We start from the raw sequence: 22,573 nt of genomic DNA on the forward strand, positions 1-22,573 counted from the left end.
ATGATTGACATGCAAATTAGCAATATAACTGTGAAACTGATCAAACATTACAAACTCAAAAAACTACTTGATCCTTGGGCATTAAAATTGTTCAAGTGATATATTCTATTTTGATTCAAACGAATTTGATAAGATTACTATTGTGAATTTGATAAGATTACTATAATACAAATGAGCAAAAAATAAATATTTAAAAATGCTGAAAATTCCAGCACTCAAAATGTTCTATTTCTATGGCTATAAATAGTTGGTTGAGATTTTGCAGTCAAAGTCTAATGTGTGACCAACTGACAAAAACAAAAATAGTGATAACGGACTTAATACTGCACATACGATTTCTCACCAGTGAGGGTGTTACCACTAGCAGAAAGGGGAAAGACGGTTCCTAGTCCATAAAGTCAAACCCTATTACCAGATCAAGGCCTGTTAGCCCCGGCATGAGACTATCAGGTCGTACCTTTAATAGGCGTGACTATTGCATAGTCTCCTTATTGCTCTTCTAAAACTCAATATGAAGAGCTAAACATGTTTTCCTTGCCCTAATGCCCCAATAGCTGTAAATGTGCAATAAACTGATCTCAAAATATCCCTGTTTTCTAAGTTCTATTCGAAATAAGACCCATTATTGACTGAATAAGTTTACAGCACTGTCATAAGTGTCGAAAGTGGTATGTAAATTAAAACGTTGTAACATCATTTCAGATGTCCCGCCATTTTCAAAAACTAATCATGTGACAAAGAAAATAAAGATTACAACAACAAAATGTTGGCCATCGTGTGCCGTGCATTCAAGTAAATGGCACCATGCTTATTATTCCTTTTATGACCACGATGTGTATGTACAGGTAATACTGCTTTTTGTACTTTTCTATGGGGCGCCTTTTTATGAGTGTGGCACCCGTTTATTATTTAACCTGTTAAAACGCGTGTAGGCAAGGTCAAAATCAGCGAGTAGTGATACTTCTATCCATTTCTTTCAGATGGCACATTTACACAAACCAAGTTTGGTTTGAAAATTAAATCATGAAAATGATGCATAAAATTTGCAGGTATAGCGGCTTTAAAGGCCTGTATCAGACATCAGATTGTCTTGCCAGGAAATGTATTTACTAGATTACAATTTCAATGGAAAACAAAACTCACCTCCATAATCCTTTTACAGACTAGAACAAAGTTGATCCCTGGGATCCAGTCCCTTACCTTTAAACTGACAAGGATATCGATAAAACGCTCGAAGGAATGTATCACAATATTTTGCGTCAGTCTACACATCGATAGAAAGGAAGAAGACGGCGCCTGGTAAACCTTCATGTTTATAAAGAGTGGCAAAATCTTGGTTGAAACATACAGTGTGTGGGAAGACTGAGCGCATTGAACTTTTTTGTACAGTGTTGAACGTCGATTTTAAATACATTTTGAATACATACATACCAAATTTAAATCTGTGTTAAGGGCTTGCAAAAAAGACGAGGGTAAAGCTAGGGCGGAGGCTATGGCGTACAACTTGACACAGGGAGGCTCACGTAAGTTTTGGAACACTGTGCATTCTACAATTGGCCGCTCCTCTCATCTTGCTACTAGTGTGAATGGCTATAGTGGTAATGAGAATATCGCCAATATGTGGAAAAATCACTATGAAAATTACTGAATTCTGTACCAAGGTGTGATGATAAAGCATTTGTGTTGTCTTCGTTAGACAAGATCAATTTTCATAATGGGATGGTAGTTACTGTTAATGAGATCAGAGAGTGTTTAAATAAGTTAGAAAAGGGAAAGGCTTTTGGTAATGATGGTATCGCTGCGGAACATTTGATTTATGCAAGTCATGTCCTCTGTGTTTTATTGAGCATGTGTCTAACAAGCTTTTTTATTCATGGTTATTTACCGGAGATCCTTATGCACTCGACTATTTGTCCTATTGTGAAAGACAAATCTAAAGACATGACATCAGTAGATAATTATAGGCCTATTGCAATTGTCACCGCTACCTCGAAATTGTTGGAGTTATGTATTTTATCTCGAATCGATACCTCGTTAAAAACAAGTGATCTCCAGTTTGGTTTCAAAAGAAATCATTCCACTGACATGTGCATTTTTTGTGTTGAAAGAAATTGTTGACTTTTACAAAAGACAGAATACACCTGTATTCTCTGTTTTATGGATGCTACCAAGGCCTTCGACAGGGTAAACCACTGGACCCTGTTTGGAAAATTGATTAGGAATAATATTCCTCTTTTCATTATTCGAATCTTACAGTTCTGGTATAGTCGACAGTTATTCTTTGTCCGTTGGGCATCAGCCAAGTCAAAACCTTTTAGCGTCATCAACGGTGTGCGTCAAGGTAGCGTCCTTTCACCCAATTTATTTGCTGTTTATGTTGACGACTTAAGTCCGAAACTTCAGCTGGCTGGTGTTGGATGCTGCTTGGCTAACTGTATTATTAATCATTTATTTATGCAGATGATTTAGTTCTGATATGTCCTTCAACTAAAGCATTACAGAAATTGATAAACATCTGTGAGCATTATGGAGATGAACATGATATTCTTTTCCACACTGAAAAAACAGAGTGTATGGCAAGTTTTCCAAAGTCCTGGAAACCAGCTAGAATCCCTTGTGTATATTGTATGGGAAACCTTTAAATTTTGTAAACAGCAAAAAATATTTAGGATATGTTATGTCTTCCTCCGTTGACGATGATGTGGATATGCAAAGGCAGCTCCGATGTTTGTACGTCAGAGCCAACTTCATTGTTCGCAATTTTGGCAGATGTTCTCAGAAAGTGAAGTGCACTCTTTTTAAAAGTTTTTTTTACAGTGTTTACTGTTTAAATGTTTGGTGTAAATACAGTGTTAACAAATGTCAAAATTGAAGGTGGCCTATAATAATACGATGCGGTTAGTCTTTGATCTTAAACGTGATGTTGGTATGAGTCATAATTTGCTATTAATAATATTTGAATTTTACATCATTGCATCGTAGGATGTTATTTGCATTTTGTCAACGTCTGTTGGCCAGCAGAAATACCGTTATTTACAGCTGTGTACACTCGACTCTTATTTTCATTCCACCTTTTGGAAACACAGTCGGAGTATTCTCTATTAGGGATTTTTATTCATCATTTTTTGTTCTTTTAAATATTTTAATGTAGTTTTTTGAGTGTATATCTTCTTAAATATTTTATGTAGTTTTTTTAGTGTATATTTTTATTGTATGGGTCATCGACCTGAAATAAAGGATAATAATAATAATAATAACATCTGCATGGGAAAGTAGTCATAAATTTAGCCAAGACCTTTGCTCACTGCATACCTAACACCTAATTACATGTAATTACTATGAAGAGATACTTTTCAATGCTTCAACGTGTGGTGCCGTGCACTCTTAGTACGTTTCCAACTAGCTAACTGGTCCGAGGAGTCCTTGTCTGGCATTTATTTCGTCGTTGCAGGCGACCTGCTGTTTGATGGGTGTGTGAGATGCTACCTGCCCCGTTTCACAGTGAGAAGGCTCAAGAAGTGCACCTGGGTACATCATTATAAACTAACCAACATGCATAATCATATTCTGTAAGCCAATCACTGCGCAGTGTAGATAGCGTTTCCAAACGTACAGGTGCACCTCCTTGTATATGAAGGTCGTAGTTATGTCATCAGATACGAACTTTCCCAATCGGATTCGAATATTATTTGCATACAATTTTCGCCAATCTATAGATGTAGGGGGCCTTGGACATGATGTTTGCATAACAGGGGATACTAATATCTGTTGATCTCAAATCTCTCCTCCAGATCAACATCTCATATTGCTGAATTGGAAAGATAAATGTGCATCTGTTTTTCAAGCTACATAATGCTTTAAGATGTTCTTCAACTGGTGTTCTTCTTGATAATAGCAGTGTTTGAAATTTATTACCCCTCCTGCCACCAAAGATGGGTAACTTTAGCGTCGGACTTGTACAAATTCAATGATGGTCCAAGCATCAGTCTTGGAGTAGGGTGGCCAAAGTTAGCTAAAATGTTGCGACATTATACGCAACTCACGCACACTGAAAGTGAAATTTGATTTTCGTGAAATTTTAAACGCCATTTTTTCTGAAAACAAGTAGCTCAGTTACTGAAAAAATAGATATTTCCAATTAAAATCGATGTATGAGGCAGGTTTCATTAAAAAACTGAACAAAAAACGATAGAAAAATAGTGTTTTTCCTCTCCAAAAATGCCACTTTGTACTGACCGGCCACAGCGCTCGAGCGGTCGCCGCTCATGGCACGCACTTCTGAATCCAGTCAATACCTATTTCGCAACGGAACTGCTTTCGGGCCCTGTGCACGCTGTCATAGAACTGTGAAACTTGGCAGGAAGTGGCAGGAGTGGCAGACCATCCCATTTACATGTAGTGGTGAGTTTTTGTTATATTCTGGGAATTTTAGCCAGCAAACACGAGGTAAAGTGAGTACGGTGAATTCGGTGTAGATTTTTCCCATTTAGATACATATTTTGCCATAAAACTTGTAGCATGCTCTTTTTAAACGTCATTCCAACATTTCTGTGAAATATGACGAAACTCTGTCAACGAGCACAAGTACGAATCATAAAAACAAAATCATGTTCATTCATAGACCTCAGTACAGTGTAACTCAAGATGGCGGCGGAAGGCAGTCACACTGACACACCATTGACAGCCTGCCTGAGGCTGAAGTTAGGGACAGCTATTTCTTACAATTTCATGGCTGAAAATGAACTGCATTAAAAGACAATTGGCAGTTTAAATTGATTTGTTAGAATTGAGTGTTATTAAATAACATTGTGACAAAATTTCATTGTATTGTGAGCTCTAGTTTTTAAGTTATGTGAATTCAAAATTCATAAAAAACATAAAAATCCATCCATTTTTCGATGGTACGGTGCCGCCGCAATTTTGACTAAGTCAGACAAAATATTTTCAATTTCAACACTCACAGTTTCAAAATCCAAGACTGTGCATCAGTCAAATCTTGATTTTTCCGTAATATTTGGTAAATCTGTGCACAAGACATATAGTTAATGATTCCATGTGAAGTAAATAAAAAATTATGGGTTGCCAAACTTGAAGGAATCGGCATTCATTGAAATAATTTTAAAATTTGCCGAAAATTGTCACGAAAAAATAGCATTTTTTTTGCTTTAAAACTTCATAACTTTTGATTGGATACAGCTATTTGCATATTTTTTTTTTATTTTTCTGCTTTTACCCCATTCTTGCTAAAAATCCATTTAAACTGTGTGTATAAACAAGAGAAAAAAATGGCTTGGCCACCCTACTTGGAGATCAAACAGTTGGTTATGGAGACGTGAATGACATAGCTGTAGCCTCGGGGGGGGGGGGGGGGGAGCTGCCCCGCCTCTGGAATTTTTGGGAAAGTACAAAGTTTTCGAAGATACAGAGATGCTCATAAAATCGCTAATATTTCCGGGCGATTCCCAGCACGCGTGTTTTCAATGGTTTAACATTCAGTGTCTCTGTACTTGCACTGACTCTTCGCCAATATTTCTATCGTTGTTATGGTTTATTTTAATCTGGGTTAATTGAATCAAGTGTTACTTTTTGTAGTGCGCTGAATAAAATGTAGCTCTTTTGCGGTTTAAACGAATAATTCAACATCTTTGTGAGGGAAAATGCAAAAAAGAAGCGTGCGCGCACATGGACTGTTCATTTAGTCAAGTATAAACACAGAGTAGTCGCTTTCATTTGAACGCTTTCAGCCATCGCAATTTGCCAAAATTGTCAGATACTGAAAGTCCGAAGAAACGACGTCGCGTCTAGCAGTCTATTTTGACATTTGTCAGGAAGCTGGCAGGGTAAGCATACCATTTTGTAGCTGGCAAAGGGAAAAAAAGTCGTTCAACGTGACGTCAGGTCGCCTGAATGCATCGCAATGACTAACGAACGCGATCTATATCATCTTTTAAGGTAGTATGCGCCTCGAAAGTAAAGGGCTGAAACTTTTGCTCAATTTTTTCCTAAATAACACTTTCAACCATTGTCTTGCCAAATAAACAGTAAAAGTCAGGGGTCACTGTGCAAAGCTTGGAACTAGCGAAACAAATCACCAAGCCTTTTGCGATATTTGAAATTCAAAATGGCCTCCATCCCTGTGCAAACTCTATGGGGGGAAAAGGTGAAATTTTTGATTTTGGAAAAAAACTAGGACGGTGAAAGGTTTGCTTTCTCCGATAGTTTCAAAGTGAGGCCCAACAAGTGGTAGACCAGAAACGAAATGTAGAAATTTGAGAGTCTGAATATCTGTCCCCGAGGCGCGTTCTACCTTATTGGCAGGTAGATCTCTTTTTGGAACATTTGTGGCCCTGAAAAGGGCCGTTTGGTTTGTGAGCGATCAATATAATTACTGTGAATCAGAGCTTGGAGCCCCTTCAAAGTGTTCCAGTTCGTTACGGACGAACTGAAACTTGCTGCATTTTTAAAGCAGGCTTCTACTAATGCAGCAACAGTACCCGAAATTTCTGCAAATAAATCCCCAAACTCGGTGTTTAACTGGAGGCGAAATAGCTGATCATGAAGCTCACTCAGAATTCTAGTGTTCCTATAGGGAACAAGAAATCTTATTGTTGTTGTTGTTTTTATTATTATTGTTGTTGTTGTTGTGTTGTTGTTGTTGTTGTTTGTATTGTTTATGTTGATATCAGTCATGCTGCTGTTGTTGTTGTTGTTGTTGTTGTTGATGTTGTTGTTGTTGACTAATAATTCAACGAACATAACTATTGTGTTTTTGTTTCAAAAGTAATGTAGATGTCCTGAGAAACACTTCCAGGACACTATCATTATTTGACCCAATACAACTCTACAATCGTACACTCTCTACCTATACTTATAGGTAGAGAGTGTATGCTGGGAGAGAAATTTGAAATTTAGGCCAAGAAAGATAAAAAGTTTGTTTCTCATCCTCGCACGTGTCAATTCAGACCCGCAGCGTCAACGATTTTTCTGCTCTTGAGGAAATAAAATTTGAACAAAAATGAACTCAAAAATACGCAACGATAGTGTATAACACAGTGCTGTATAAAACAGAACTGTAAACAAAATAACTTACACTAACATTCCATTCAGAACTGTACACATATGTCACTGTTATACTATTAAGCTGTCAAAACTCCGTTGCTGCACTAAAAGTCAAACCGCAGAACTGTTGCTATACAAAATACTAAAGCAACACTGCTGTGCATTTATCTCTGCGTGCATTCCTATGTTGTTTTCATGTTTTTGCGTGTTCTTGTTGGTTGAAGAATAAAAACAAATTGAGAGATAAAAAAACCGCGTCATCGTATCATTTTTGCAATATGTTTAGGATGAGAAACAAACTTTTCGTTTTTCTTGGCTTTACTTATCTCTAAGTTCTAATCAGAATTGAAACAAGAATCTTAATGAACATGTTTATAATCATGATAGCTGTAGAGGAAAGATGCCAGAACAAAGTCATTGAAGTGTGATTTTTATAAACTTTGTCAAAAATATTGAACTCGAATTTTTTTTATTTGGTATTAGGTTAGTTCATATCACACACATAAACTATATCATTGTTATAGCTTAGTTTTCGCAATGACCAGGACGCGTATATCGAGCGAATGCGTAGACATAATAATTGCTACATCCAGTGTTGTTTGCTAATTAAATGCAAATGATATGCAAATATGTAAATCTATGTAAATTACATAAATCCTAGCTAAGGTAGGTTCTTCCTCCTTTGCAATTTGGTCAGGCTACGGCCATGAATGATTATACATAAAACAAATGTATATTACGGTAACCGTAACATTCCTAATCGAAGCCGCATCAGTAATAGAATCTACACTCCGACTTTGCCATCGTCGTAAACTACGTGCCTCTTTACGGCAACAGCTCAGCGCTACCCGTTAAGAGATTTGATTTTTGCGTAGGTCACCGGAGCGGAACTTATTGCTCTGGCTCGCGAGAATGCGACTTTGCATGCTCTATCTTTCTCTGCAACTTAAGTTTTTTCAATTAATGGTAGCGTAATCACTGTGCAACACTCCGTTGAGAGAGGTCCGTGGTTCATCCAAACCGATATCACAATGTCATCAAGTAAAAGTTTACAAATGTTCGCTGTGTTCAAACTTATACATGTTCATTGCGTAGGACGCGGTTGATCATCCGCGCGAGGATCACCGATGAACAGCTGGACAGCGATCATTTACGGCATGCAAATGTAGACTTACATCGGGCCTCGCTTTATGTATTTCTGCTAGCTCTATATTTTGTTCACATTTTTTTTTCATTTTGTGCATCACGTTTCGTTAATATTCTCGGTGTATTGATTTATTAATAAGTGAAATTTCATTTTCAGTGATAATGGTTTTACCTCGCTCTTACTGCCAACATGTGTAGCATATTTGTACCCAGACATTGTTCGTTTTGATAACTTTATTCTTCATGTCAGATTATGTTGTTTTTGGGAACATAACGTTCAACGACATCACGTGCAGTTTATCATGCAGTTAATTCATTTTGAATGTAAATTCATACCGTCTAACTTCCAAAGAACTAATCTGTGTTCCGAACTGACATATTATCAGTGCTGGCAACTCTCTGGAAAGACAAAAGTTGACTTTTGAAAGTTACCAGCTTTGGAATCTGGTAAATGATCTGGACAAATTTTAAACACTGCATAGATTGTTGATTTTCACTTGGACTGTTTGTCTTATTAACTTCCTAACAACATTTTCATACATTCAAATGTTCATGTCCATTCTCTTCTCGCAACCTTGAGCTTACGTGTTGTGATCAATTCATATTCTGTATCGATGAGACATGAAATGAATAAATGTGCTATTGAAAAACTGCTCTACCGTACAACCGTATATGGATGGCTCAACTGCTGCCACGAGTACAACGACGATACTGCGCTGAATAGTTCAACTGCTGCCACGAATGATACTGCACTGAATAGCTCAACTGCTGCCACGAGTACAACGACGATACTGCGCTGAATAGTTCAACTGCTGCCACGAATGATACTGCACTGAATAGTTCAACTGCTGCCACGAATACAACGACGATACTGAATGGCTCAACTGCTGCCACGAATACAAGGACGCTGAATGGCTCAACTACTACGAGTACACCCACGATACTGGGGTACAGGGATCAACGTAAGGTACAATAAAAGCACAGTCATGCCGTTCAACTTGTATTCTTTACTGATACGCAGAAAATATTTAACAAATGCGAGATGGCCCAAGAAGGCTTGTCAGGTCATTTGTCATCGCTTGATTTAACATACCAAAATAATTGGAATGGCACTGTTGACAGGTCATTAAGCAAGTGTCTAATGACCTATCGCGGGCAGTAAGTCATCATTGACAATTAAAGTGGTCATTAACCAAGTTTATTGACCCCTAATCAATGTCGCTGAGGACACCATGCCATGTCTATGGTCCGTATTGCATCCTCCATTTGGTTCGTAAATATTAACTTACAAGGACAACTTGAAATATCTGAAGTCGCAATTTATATACTGAATAAAAATGCCGGACTAGGTTATTATAAACTATTGGAATGGTCCAGAGGTAGGAGTGACAGAATAAAAAAAGCAGTTTTATGTCCGGTTATAAATTCAAGTTAATTGTCAGTTTTTGTGGTGTCGTCGCTGTTATTATGGTTGTTGTTGTTGTTGTTTTTAATGATGATTTTTTGTTGCTCTCGAGATAGAACACGATGTTTAAATGTGTGAAGAAAAGATTTGTGAATCGAATTGGATAAGAATTATTTTCCACAGATGAAATCAAATATGAAATTACTAATTATTAGTCGCGTCATACGTGTATGAATGGATAACGTGGATTAAACTAAAATATACTGTATCAAACAAAACTTACAGGCCTAAAGTAATGCTAACATGACTTGACAATGTAAGCGTTCAAGATCATTAACACTTGAACGCTTGAAAGTCGAGAGTTTAAAAGCCGGAGAAGTAAGACGGAAAACACTTGGCAAAATATTTGGAATGTAATACTTACAAACGCTCTTTATGTTTTGTTTTATTGGCTAATACAAACGTCAAGAAGGCGTTTGAAATAAACATTTCCATCTTTGCAGTTTCATTATAGAATAAAGAGCTAAAACATTTCTTTAAACTAGTTTTAGAAAACCTACACTGTGATTTTGAAAGGAAGGATTTTATGGAGCTGAACAGTGACTGTGCTCTTTTGAAAGTCTCAGAACTGGGTCATGGTTCATCAAAATGTTCTCCAATCTATTTATCATATGAGAACTGGTCCGCCTAGGGCCGCCCATGTTGAGAGAGAATGAGTAAGTTGCTTGCTGACAGCACTGAGATTGATTACTGTAAGCACTAGGACACATGCCCATCTGTCAGTGATTAGTTGTGGAAGCAGTACCGAGATGGCGCGGTAAGAATTCTACTCGTAAACTCTAGCTTCTAGATTACACTCCAGAGATATGCAGTCTGTTACACTTGTGCCGGCAAACAGAGGAATTTGTGAAACACTTAAGCGATAGCTGTAATGTTGTCATGGTGTTTTACAGATAAGTTTGTGGTTTGCAAATGGACAGCCCTGATATTAGGATCGGCGATTTGCAATAATAACACTACAAAAGCTGGATTGCGTGGTTTAAACTTTCTAGACGTCGTCGTCGCCCAGACGGGGACAGGAAACTCCAGTCAACAGGAAAGCATTTTACGTTCAGTGACTTTCTCTCTCTCGGAATCATCAGGAATATTTTCAACCGCAGAAAACACAGTGTATCCTGTCAAAGCAGACATTTCCACCATGGAATCACAGATCGAAGTTGAACCAGTCCAGCCACTTATTGAACAACATTTAGTAATGCATATCAACAGTTCTGAAAAATGGAGAGAGTTTCTAGAAAAGTATCGTGATCATTTAAAAGACATAAACTTTGACGATTTTTCTGAGGATAACAACTATCTACCTGAGATCCATCCAGCCGTAAAGATAACGCTAACCATCACATTTCTACTGGTCATAGTGTTGTGTGGATTCGGCAACTCTTTACTCACTTTCACTATTCTTCGACTCAAGAGACTGAGAAGCGTGACAAATCTGTTCTTAGCAAGCCTAGCATTGTCCGATGCTATGGTAGCCATACTGTGTGCTCCATTCACACTTCACTACTACCTGGTGCAGAACTGGATATTTGGAGATTTCATGTGTTCATTCGTGGGATCTGTCAAAATCATCTCATTAAATGTTTCAGTTAATACGCTGTTGGTTATTGCGCTGGAAAGGTAAGTTATTTTCTATAATTATTGAGCATAGCAAAGGTTTGATATCGATGTCAAAGACTCCATTTTCTATAATTATTGAGCATAGCAAAGGTTTGATATCGATGTCAAAGACTCCACTTTCCTTCCTACTCGTTCACACGTTGTCGCTGCGATGTGATTTGCTTCAAAAACGTATGGCAATATATTCATTTAATAATTTACACCATAAGCTTATATATGGTGTTTACAACATATAAAAAACTTATAATTTACAATATATATATATATATATATATATATATATATATATATATATATATATATATATATATATATATATATATATATATGTGTGTGTGTGTCTGTCTGTCTGTCTGTCTGTCTGTCTCTCTCTCTCTCTTTGTCTGTCTGTCTGTCTGTCTGTATGTATGTATGTATGTATGTATGTATGATGTATGTATTTATGTATGTATGTATGTATGTATGTGTCTGTGTGTATCTGTGTCTGTGTCTGCACGCGTGTGTGGAAAGGAACTGGTTGATATAGGATCGAAAGAATGGGAATACACAACAGGGCAAACATAAACCAATATCATCGTTGATTTATCAAAAGTCAACAGATGTAGAATTTTTGTTCTGTCCGTATTAAAGATATGGTTTGCTTGTTCTACTCCTAACATAACGTGAAAATGCGCATATGTTTGTTCAACTTGTCAGTACATCAAATATGAATAATATCTGATGTAATTGTTTACAACTACAATTCAGTCCGGACTGGGAGTCCCTTTCTAAACATTGCACAGTGTGGACAATTAACTTTAATAGGGCTCATACTTTAGCAAACTTTAGGGAGGAGAGCAAGGAAATGCATTCGTTTTACAGAACAAAGATATTAAAATATTTTTAAAAGAAGTTTAAGGCATCGCAGAATATAAAACCAACAGCTGCATGTCAAGCATGCTGCAAGGTAACAACATTCCGACTCCTCCAGGGAAAATCCCAAAACATTTTTTCGAAAGCTATCAGCCGGGTATTACAAACACCTTTTTTATCTCGAGAGCAAGTAAAAATTGTATTCTGTAAAATGATAAAAAAACACCTTGTACTCAAGAAATGGCCGCCATTGTGACGTATATATAATTTATCGATGTCAAATGATTTCAAACCTTTTCCCATCAATATAGTGCAAGACTCGACATGATTTGTTGAGGTGTCGGACTGCAGGCGGTTGTCTATTTGTTGCATTGACAAAATTTAATCAACATATTAATTGATGAAACATAAAATAAGATTAACCTTTGTGAATGGTTTTCGACTCTGACATGACGATGCAACATGATATATGTTAACATTGCTGCGGTTAAAAAGACGAAGAGTATGCCAAGTTTAGCATGGTACTGTACGCTACAATTATTTTGCTTTCACTTCACACTGACATGTTCAACAACGGAGCGGAAATATCATTCTTCAGGTTAGAAGGTTTGCAGTCGCATAATCAATATAAATGCAAAACAAAATCAGAAAATGGAGAAATAATTGGCATTTTACGGAATGGCTGACGTGGCCACGCTTCCAGTTAGTAAAATACAGTCGATTGACTAGAATGATGTATAGTCTTCTGATCAGAATAAACTACGAGTAGTATCAGGTACTACATTGAAAATGTTCTCTGATTTCATGATTACTGCGAGTAAATCTACGACGATTGTTCCGATGTCTTTGCTGTTGCCTAACGCCCCAGAACATGGGCAATTTAATCTACAGAAGAAACACAATCCAAACACATGCACCGTCCTAGGAAATATTTTGATCAAATTTTCGATAACATTCCCCCTATGTTGTGTTATTTAATATGCGAAAAAAAGTCACCGACGTCGAGCTCACATGCATGTCGCCAATTGTTGCCTAAATAAATGGTTTTTGGGGCAAACTGAAGGAGTTTGGCGAATTGTAATTTTCATTCAAACTCAGTAGTAGTAAAGTAAAGGTGGTCAACTGGGATGAAGTAAGAATTTTACACCCATTTTATTCATTTATCTACATGAAGCGAAGGAAAAATTAACCATCCATGTAACTAAAGTATGACCCTGACCTATATACGAACTCACGCGCAGCAGCTTGCGCAGCAGTGCATTGTCCTGAACTAAGCGGGGAAATTCCCTTCTGAGCATGTTTATACACGTTCCGAAGGTGTACGGGAAATTCCGTGTGAGTCATCACCATCAAACTAGCCTATATAAAGGGACTTTTACCCCCCGTTGTCAGTCCGGCCGGCCGGTCGCGGAGTCTAGCTGATGTTGAACACGAAGTTCCTATCGGTGCGAACTAAATTTCATATCCATTCAATCCATAATGTCTTAAATATCTTTCCAGAGGTGGACTAAATCCTTCTTGTTTTTGAATTTCTAGCGCCTGATGAAATATGTCCTGAATAAGTTCTGACCCCGGAGCCTCCTCGTTCCGAAGGGTTGCGCCTTTTTCTTGTATTTGTGTAAGCAGCTGTTTATATTGAACATAATAATGTTTATATTTCTCTCGTCTCTTTGCTACACCAGTTTTCCCTTGTATCACATCAATAACAACACCTGGTATAGGAGTTAAGGCTAACAGTACCGGAACTGTTGGAATTGCTGCTATTACAGCAGAGCTTACAAGAATTCCCTTAGTAATATTGAGAACCATATCAATTCGACCCATTAATTTATAACTTCGTCGATATGCAGCACTTGTTCTTCTATGTAATCAGCCAATTGTTCAACGCTTTCAACAACTGAGATGTGCATTTTTACTGTATATGTAAGGGATGATAAAAAATAATTGTAGTAATATAGAAAGACAATATGGCAGAAGGAGGAGAAGAAAATATAGGACTCCAGGATTTCGATGATGCAAATGTAAATGACGATGATGATGCTACTGCTGAAACAACTTTTTCCTATGATGATGATACCTTTACAGAAGCCGATTCTTCCCAGGCTGTCTCAAGCGCGCGGAGCCCGCAGGTAGATCCTTCGACTAGACAGAGAGTAACAATTGAAATACAAATGGCTGAAAAATTCTTAAACGAGAATAATATTACTGATGAAGCAGCACGAAACGAATTAATTTTGAATGCAAAGATTAGGAATGGAAAGCTGTATTATAAAGAACTCAGGCTATCAAAATATACAGGACGTGGATTTAGATCACTCGAGACAGTAAAAAGAGAAGAAGGAGGATATGAATTTGTAAGTAAAGTATACAGTTTGAGGGGGAGCAGCGCAGAGCCCGAATTTGTTAGTTCAACATTGTATTCTGAAGATGTGAAAAATGATAAAATACCGGCTGAGAAGATGGCGCCAGAAGACATGGGTGTATACAAAGATGAACTGACATTCTTACGACAAGATGCTTCTGGTAATGCAGATAAAATACAAGCTTTTGAAAATAAAATCGAACAATGGAACAATCTAAACCCTGAATATAGAGCTATTAATGACGAATTAAAGATTGCGAATATGCGTCTTGGCGAGCTTAACAATGAAAAAGTTAAAATAAGGCTAGAGAAAAGAGAAGTTGAAAAACAGTTAAAGGAAATTCCTGAAGATCACACCCAAGCAAAAGAAAAGGCCAAAAAACTACTAGCTGAACTCATAACAAGAGAAGCTAAAATTGTTGATCGAATTGAATACGAACATGATAAGATCAGTGAGGCACGTGAAAGTTTGGCACCGACTAGGTCTCTTCGTGATGTAATTTCCGATCCAGATTTGTCACTTAGGTTGAAGCTGACTGAGTTATTTAAACGAAATGGTATTACAATAGCTGCAATACTGACTGCCCTTGGAATGACAATATCAACAATTGCCCTGGCTGTGACTAGAGGAGGAGGGGGAGGAGCGGGAGCAGGAGCAGGAACTGGCGGGTCTGGTTCAGGTCCGCCCAAAGTATATACAAAAGCGAAAGAAATTGTAAAGCAATTTGGCGAATGGTTAAAAACCTTGGCCGCAAAAAGTGCTGCTGCAATACCGGTCTAATCGGTTCCCTCGTCAGTTTTCTATTAAAAACAGCAGGATCGGTTGTCGGATTTGTTGGAGAACAGCTATGGATATTTTTAACTGGTTTAACATTAGTCATTATAAATAAAATTATGTATTAATATATGACACCCCTACGGCATCGACATGTTTGGTGAAAAGAATATTGCAAAGTTTCTTTCTAAAAATAAAGACCTGTTTGGTTTCTCCGTCGAATTGGAATGGTGCAAACTTCGGCGGGTAAATCGACATATACTTCGAGCAAATCCAGGTGTCCGACTCAAAGATGATAATCTATATCATAACATTTTAGCTTTCGTGAAGGAATGTCAAAAGACTAACTTCTTTAAGCGACTAGAATTCATAGCTGTATTCCAGGATACTGAGGATGACCAGGAGGCTCATCATCTCCAAGAATATTGGGTTCTTCGATTGATTCGCGACACAGGCAATCGATTTATCTTTCAGGCAGACGGAAATATTTACGTAAAGATGTGATTTTTTCTTCTAAGTCATTATATACACGAAGTGAAACTTAATTTTCTTTTTTTTCTTCTACTATATACATTACACGAAAAAAATGGGGTACGATAGAACATTATCACCGACTTTCACCAACCGAATACCGAATGGAACGAAGTCAGAAAGAACTCATCATGTGATTGCTCATAATCCAAGTGAGGCAGATCCAGGCCAGACACTTATCATACGATGTCCGAAGTTAGAAAGCGGAATACTCTTAGTTCCAGATACTTTCGACCTGGTTTTTGATCTCGAAGTAATGGGAGGTGGAACTACCCGTGTAGTACAAAATGTTGCAAAAAATTTGGTGGAGAGTATGAAACTCACATTTGAGGGCCAGGCACTTTCCGATTTGAGTAAATATAACCTCATTGAATGCTATCGTGATCTCTTCAAACATAAAAAGGAGAGAACGAACATGACACTGTACGGAATTCAGAACGAAAATCTAAGAAAATTAAGAAGCGGTTCGACCGATGCAGATGCTGCCGTCGTGGGCGATAATTTACTTTTTGACACATATAAAACAAAATATGCTATTCGTCTCACTCATCCCCTCATAACAGGCCATGGAGTTGCATATCCAAAAGCGTTAGGGAGTCATATTGAATGGGAAATTACGTTGGCACCCGCCCCCCAATTACTTGTCAGTAATCAGTTTGTTACAACCAATTATAAATTAAAAAACATTCAAATGGAATACGAGACAATTTCTGACCTCAATCTCGCGAGGTCAACTGCTGGTTATTACAACGGTGGAAAAAGTTACCTTTACGAGCATATACATTATTTTAGAACAATCCCATTCAAAGAATCGGACACGGTTATCAATGAAAATATAAATGTACCACGACGTAGCATTAGAGGTATCGCTATACTCTTCACTAAAAATCAGAATCAGTCAGAACTGAACAGTGAACTTTTCTTTAACCCATCCATTGAATCTGTGTCTGTAATGATTGAAGGCATTGCAAATAAGTGTACGCTCAGAAGATGATACCAAGACAATTTTGGCGAGAGGTGCGACGGTATTTGCTGAAGATAAAGATTGGTGTGAAATTGATATAGATGAGGCCGATTATTTGAAGAATAAATTCTGTCTGTTTATCGATCTGCGTAGTTTTAAAGATATTGAGTTTCATGGAAATGGTTTAAAAGTAATGAACACAAAGGACGGAATTCAACTTGAGATCCTGAAGAAAGATACCGCGTGGGGTGGTGATGACGCTCACAATGATAATATATTTGCCCACATTTATGTTATCAGTGATGCCCTAGTCTCTATTGAAAATAGTAGATTAATGTCTTTACAATTTTAACCATGACCGTCGTCCGTCCTATCGGCCATGTTTCTGCCAACCATTCGCCCGTGTCTGGATTATATAGCTGCACACGTTTGATATCATTTGGCGCCATCATGATTTTACTACGCTTTCACTACGGATTTCTCCAGCCTTTTTCCGTACAAACTGTACAAATTGTGCCGGCTCGGGCTTCTTCCCAGTTTCAAATAGATCTTTATAATCTTCAAAGTTTAAATGTTTTCTAACACAAACATCTTTCACCCCTTTATTTTTTTCGTCTCCGAAGTTGGAGTTCGAAAAGCATACACTTTCGAGCGTATGCCAACAAAATCAAGAATAGGTTCACCATTCAACTCATCTTTAAATTTACCTATCACTTTTTATTAATCTTCGGAAAGTTGGGGGCCACCATGGGACCGCTCATCCCACTAGTATCATATATAGACTTCTCACCATTCTTTTCAACATCTTCTCGGACTATATCATTGAAAGTTACGTCCGGGTCCGGGGAGGGTATTGGTACACTGTAAACAAAACTGTCAGTATCCATGTAGGCTAATCGTATTCCAGGGAACTGGGCCCGAAAGTAATTGTAATGCGTCTCATACATAAGCAGCTTAGAAAGTTCCAGTACTGCGGCGCCGATGAAAACTGGTTTTACATATCTATGCTCATCCGTTTTCAGTTCCAGTAGGGCACTGTCGCAGGAATCGCCATCCTCTTCGGAAGTTATGAAAGTTATATGTTTCATCTTTGGATTATACTTCTGAATCTTTTTACGTCCACTATCCGTGCCGTTCCAGTCCGAAACAAATTTAAAGTCTCTGTACTTTCGAACATCTTCTATTGTCTTACCGAACATTGCATTATTCATCAGCTTATAGAAATTCTTTTCAAAATCTGTCTTCCCGTTTGCCCTCATTTTAGTGTTAAAGTCGATATATTTCGCGAGACATGGAGCTTCATCGAAAGCAAGCACCCGATAAATCTTTTTCAATCTCATTCCCATCCGAAGATAGAATTCCAGCAACTTGTAGTGTAAGACGTATCTCTCTCTATCCATCACACTTGTAATCAGTCGACCGCCCTGCCTCGGAAATTCATAGTGATGTGGTGCTAATGGCAAATCGCTGTGTTCTAGATGTAATTCGGGGGGATATTCTAAGTCTACTTCTAGAAAACTTGGTGGAAAGGTGGAACCAGGTCCCCACGCTCCGCCAGCTCGGGCCCCCGCTCCGCCGGCCCCGCCTTCCCATTCCTCCCACTCTTCCATCGTCATCCAATGAAGTCCGCCCGTAGGCATTGCCTGACTCATTGCCCAGCCGTAGAGATTGTTTGCATCGAGATATTTTATTTCGGTCACCGGCTTCTCTGGATCGTAATTCCCGCCGGCGGGGCCAGCGTAAGCCGGATGATTTGTCTGTAAATAATGAATATTACACTGGCTGATACCTCCTCGTATTCCCCGTTGTACGAAAGTCATCTGCTCAGCATCTTGAATGAGTTTAAACTTATTACCCGTGTAAAGTAACATAGCATCCCATGTCAAGCCAGGCGCTGACATGTAATGGGCCGGATCTAACTTATATGCTTCTAAACATGTGTCGCGAAAATTTTCGAATATATTAGCAAGAAGGAGAACGTCAGTCTCACAATAGAATTCCATATAATCACGAATCGTCTTACATCCCACTTCATCCCACACCTTCAATGCATGCTCATAATCAGATTCTGAAATCCCCTCTTCCGTCAATTCGCTATAAAATTCCCCTCTCTCCGGGAGCTGGTTCTCTCCCAGTCTGTCAACCGAGTCTAAATATTCGTAGGGGAAGAAACCTTTCGCCCTTTGAATGTCCGGGTACGAAAGTGGCGCCGCCGTCCACCCATCCTCCGGCACAGTTTTTGCCAACTTCGCCAATGACCCCATCATCAGCTGAGCACTGTCCATAAACTTTATAGAAAAGAAACGTCTCTTTATCTCCCTCTTCCCTCCGGCAACAACAATTGAGGCGTGAAAAATAAATGTTTTCGAGAGACCCATAATTCCTCCATTGCTCGTCTTAGCTATGATTTTAGGCTCTGGTCCGGAACCCCCTCCGGCGTCAGCATCTCCTTCGGTAACGATTTCATGTAATTCTTTCAAAATAAAAGAACCATCGTATCCCTTGAGGTTGTGAAAGTAGATAGGAATGGTTCTCGACGGCCGGCATCCTTCGCAATAGAAGGTCGCCTCCTCCTTCACTACTCGGTATCCTGCCGGCTCTCCACATGCAATACAGACTGGATCACATCCGTCGCGCCGGTAATTAGAAGGATCCCTCATCGGTATTATTTTCCAATAATACGATTTAGAATAATACTCGGCCCGTTCTTTATATCCTTTAGAAAGTCTGTAACACAGGAGAGACCTGTGAATGTTCTTTTACCATAAACAGTGGGTCGGCCCGGGCCTCGTTCCGAAGGTCCCCCACCCCCGTTCCACCATAACATACGAAAGACAAATTGGAATGTGCCGGCCGGTCCCCTTCTCAATAATTGCCTCAGTATCTGCATAGACGACGTAGGGAGAAGGAACCTTCTTCCGATGTCCTTCAAATTGACACACTTCCTTAGGAAAATCTGGCTGGGCAGTGTCTGTTCCACAGTATACCTGATGTTTTTCTAATTCTTCTGTTGACTTAAACCTCTTTTACAAACCATACAAATACACTTCCGTCTGCGCTCATTCTTTCGATTAGTACGAGAATTACGAAGGCGATTTTCCGCAGTAATTGGTACGAAGTGAGAACGGCCGCCGTCTTCGCCAACTATCAGTAAGATATTTGCTATTTGATTCCTATCACCTTCGGAACGGGCTTCACCTTCCGTTCCGTCAGGGGCTCCGCCAGGGGCACTATATAACACAGTTATGTCGGACGGGGGAGCGGGATCATTTTCGTAGATCTGAAATACTTGAAGTTTGATGCCTGGATTTTGCTGCTCGAAGCGCCTGAATACAGTCAGATCGGCGGGCGTGGGCGTGGGAATACCTTCCCAACAGTAGTCAGCAATAAATGGGGCGTACGTATTCCATTTTCTCCTTACCTGACCACATTTCTTTTCACGAAACTCGGGGTCGGCCAACTTTAAACTTGCTACGATGGCGTATTGAAAACAGTTCTCGCTGCCCGAAGGTAGCACCAGATCGCTAACACAATGCTTATTTTTTAACCATCCGGGAAGTTGGACTGCGCCAGCCCCCCTTCGGAACGCGTTCCAGCCCCGAGTAAAACTTCTACTAGAATTACTTCAAAATTAAGTATCTCCTCGAGAACGAGACCAGAACCCTCAACATTTTCAATTGTATCAAGCATACGATCGTAGCGATCTATTAATTGTTGCCCCACATCCAATCCCGATCCTCTTACATCTTTTGTGTATGTATCATTTAATTTAACATACAATGTACGCGGTGTGTATTACCAGTTTTCGGATCCGATAATTTGACTTCCATTTCGGTATAAACAGAGTACATCTTTCGTTCCGAATGGACCATACCTTCAATATCCACCAGCTCCCCGATATCCTTGACTCGCTTGACTTCAGGAAATTCTTTTCGTAAAACTGCTCCCTTGAATGCTGTATGTAATCGACGGGCCATAATAATCTTTATGATATATACTATCCTAAAATTTTTTAAAATGAAAAAATAATTATTCTATGATAGGTCATCAAAATCCACTATAATATTTTTGGCAGCATTTATTTGTTTATATATCTCGCCTAATCTTTCTAAGTCGACTAGTTCTTCCACATCTTGAATTTCTGGTTATTAGGCGCAGCACAAAATATTAATCTCTCAACAGTGAAAGAAAGAGCACGCTTACTTAAGCGCGGTTTAAATGCTAAGAATTCTATCTTACTACCTTTTCGGATATTACGAGGTACAATAGCAGGATTTTCTCGGACTGGTAGTAACGGACTCACTGTTTTAAAACCGCAGTCAATTTCTTGAACCATATCAATACATGTAGCGAAATCGTGAGCCCCTCTCCCTCTCCCTCTTTTAAACTGAAATTTAAAATACGCAACTGGCTGAGGCCCCTCGCTCCCTCGCTTCTGATACACTTTAGATGGATTGTAAAATCCAGTAGTATTCTTGGAGTGAGCGGCCAGGCTTAGAGCATAACTTTTAGCAGTAGATGCATCGAAACTTTCACCTAGGGTACGGAATATTATTAAATCAGTAAACTTTTGAAGACTCGGTTGCCAACGGACACACACCCCATCACATGTAGCAGGATCACCTCCCGATCCATATTTAGGTCCGATGTTGAAAACCACTTCTAGCTCACTGTCTACATATATAATAGGATCTACCAATGATTCACCAAATATGAGTTTGCCGTCACTGATTTGAATATTCTCTTCTCCGGTTTCAAGTATTTTTATTGCAGTTGAAATAGAAAGGATTGTCATTGTCTTATCGTATATATCTTAATAAAAAATAATTTAAAAAAATTTTTCTATGATATAGTATCCTAAAATGTCATACATATTCATAAATGGACCAACTGGAAGTGGTAAGAGTTACGATGCAGTAAATTTGGATCCGTATCACGTACCAGAATTTGACACTAGTTTTTCCAGCAACATTGCCGACTTTTATAATGGGCGTGTCACCCACGTTTCGATTGCCGATTTTCAGAACCAGTTTATAGAACATACGCTTAGTTTACAATGTCAGGCTGGGAGGAGGAGGGAGGTTTCCCTCCCTTCAGAACAATACATTATTTGTGACTCTTCCATAATTCAACATCTGACTTTTTCTCGAATCCGGGGCGTTTCCGTGGCAACGGAAGAAAAAAAGATTGTTTCTAGAGCATTTGACCATTTACCCAGTTTCATTATCATATTCAAAGATATGCCTGGGATTATTGCAGGCGGAATGTGTTGACTCGAGCCAGGTCGTACGAAATAGCCGCCTTAGAAGAACTAGAAGAGATTCACAACAAGTTCAAACAGACTTTCTTAGAAATTTGTAATGACTACAGACTTCCATGTTTGGTAATTCATCAATCTCTTACGCCTGCCGTTCTCAAGAATATACTTAATCCAACAATTGATACCGAGACAGTCGGGCCAGTAGAATATCCACGAGCTTTTGACTTTGGAATTGCATGGGGCAGCTCACGCGATAGCGGCAGCCAGGGATTTTTAATAGACGGTTTCAAGGAGGAGGAACTTGAAAAAGCGTACTTCCCACCTGGTCAAGAACAACTAGAACAACCTCGAGTCTCACTAAAGAACCTACACAAACTTCTTAACGCTTGTGAATCTGTGTGTGCTTATAATGCTTCGTTTGACCTACGAGCACTTGACATTATGAAAAGGGGGGACTTTGAAGTTACTTGTCTATGGCTTATGTCAGTTGTGTACATTATACTTCAACCAGAACTTATCGATAAAGCTGAAAAAGGGGGACT

The 22,573-nt window shown here is 38.8% G+C and overlaps 1 protein-coding gene across 1 annotated transcript in view; it reads left to right on the forward strand.

The window, feature by feature from the left end:
* Positions 1–10,398: 10,398 nt before the first annotated feature.
* The window catches only part of LOC139131960 (prokineticin receptor 2-like), a 42,094-nt gene continuing 29,919 nt past the window's right edge, over positions 10,399–22,573 (forward strand). Inside the window, exon 1 of the mRNA XM_070698295.1 lies at positions 10,399–11,287. Within this exon, the coding sequence (XP_070554396.1) occupies positions 10,542–11,287 (746 nt within the window). The 5' untranslated portion in view covers positions 10,399–10,541. The remainder of the gene's footprint in view (positions 11,288–22,573) is intronic.

The sequence above is a fragment of the Ptychodera flava genome, chromosome 4, assembly GCF_041260155.1.
Source record: "Ptychodera flava strain L36383 chromosome 4, AS_Pfla_20210202, whole genome shotgun sequence".
Classification (NCBI taxonomy): domain Eukaryota; kingdom Metazoa; phylum Hemichordata; class Enteropneusta; family Ptychoderidae; genus Ptychodera; species Ptychodera flava.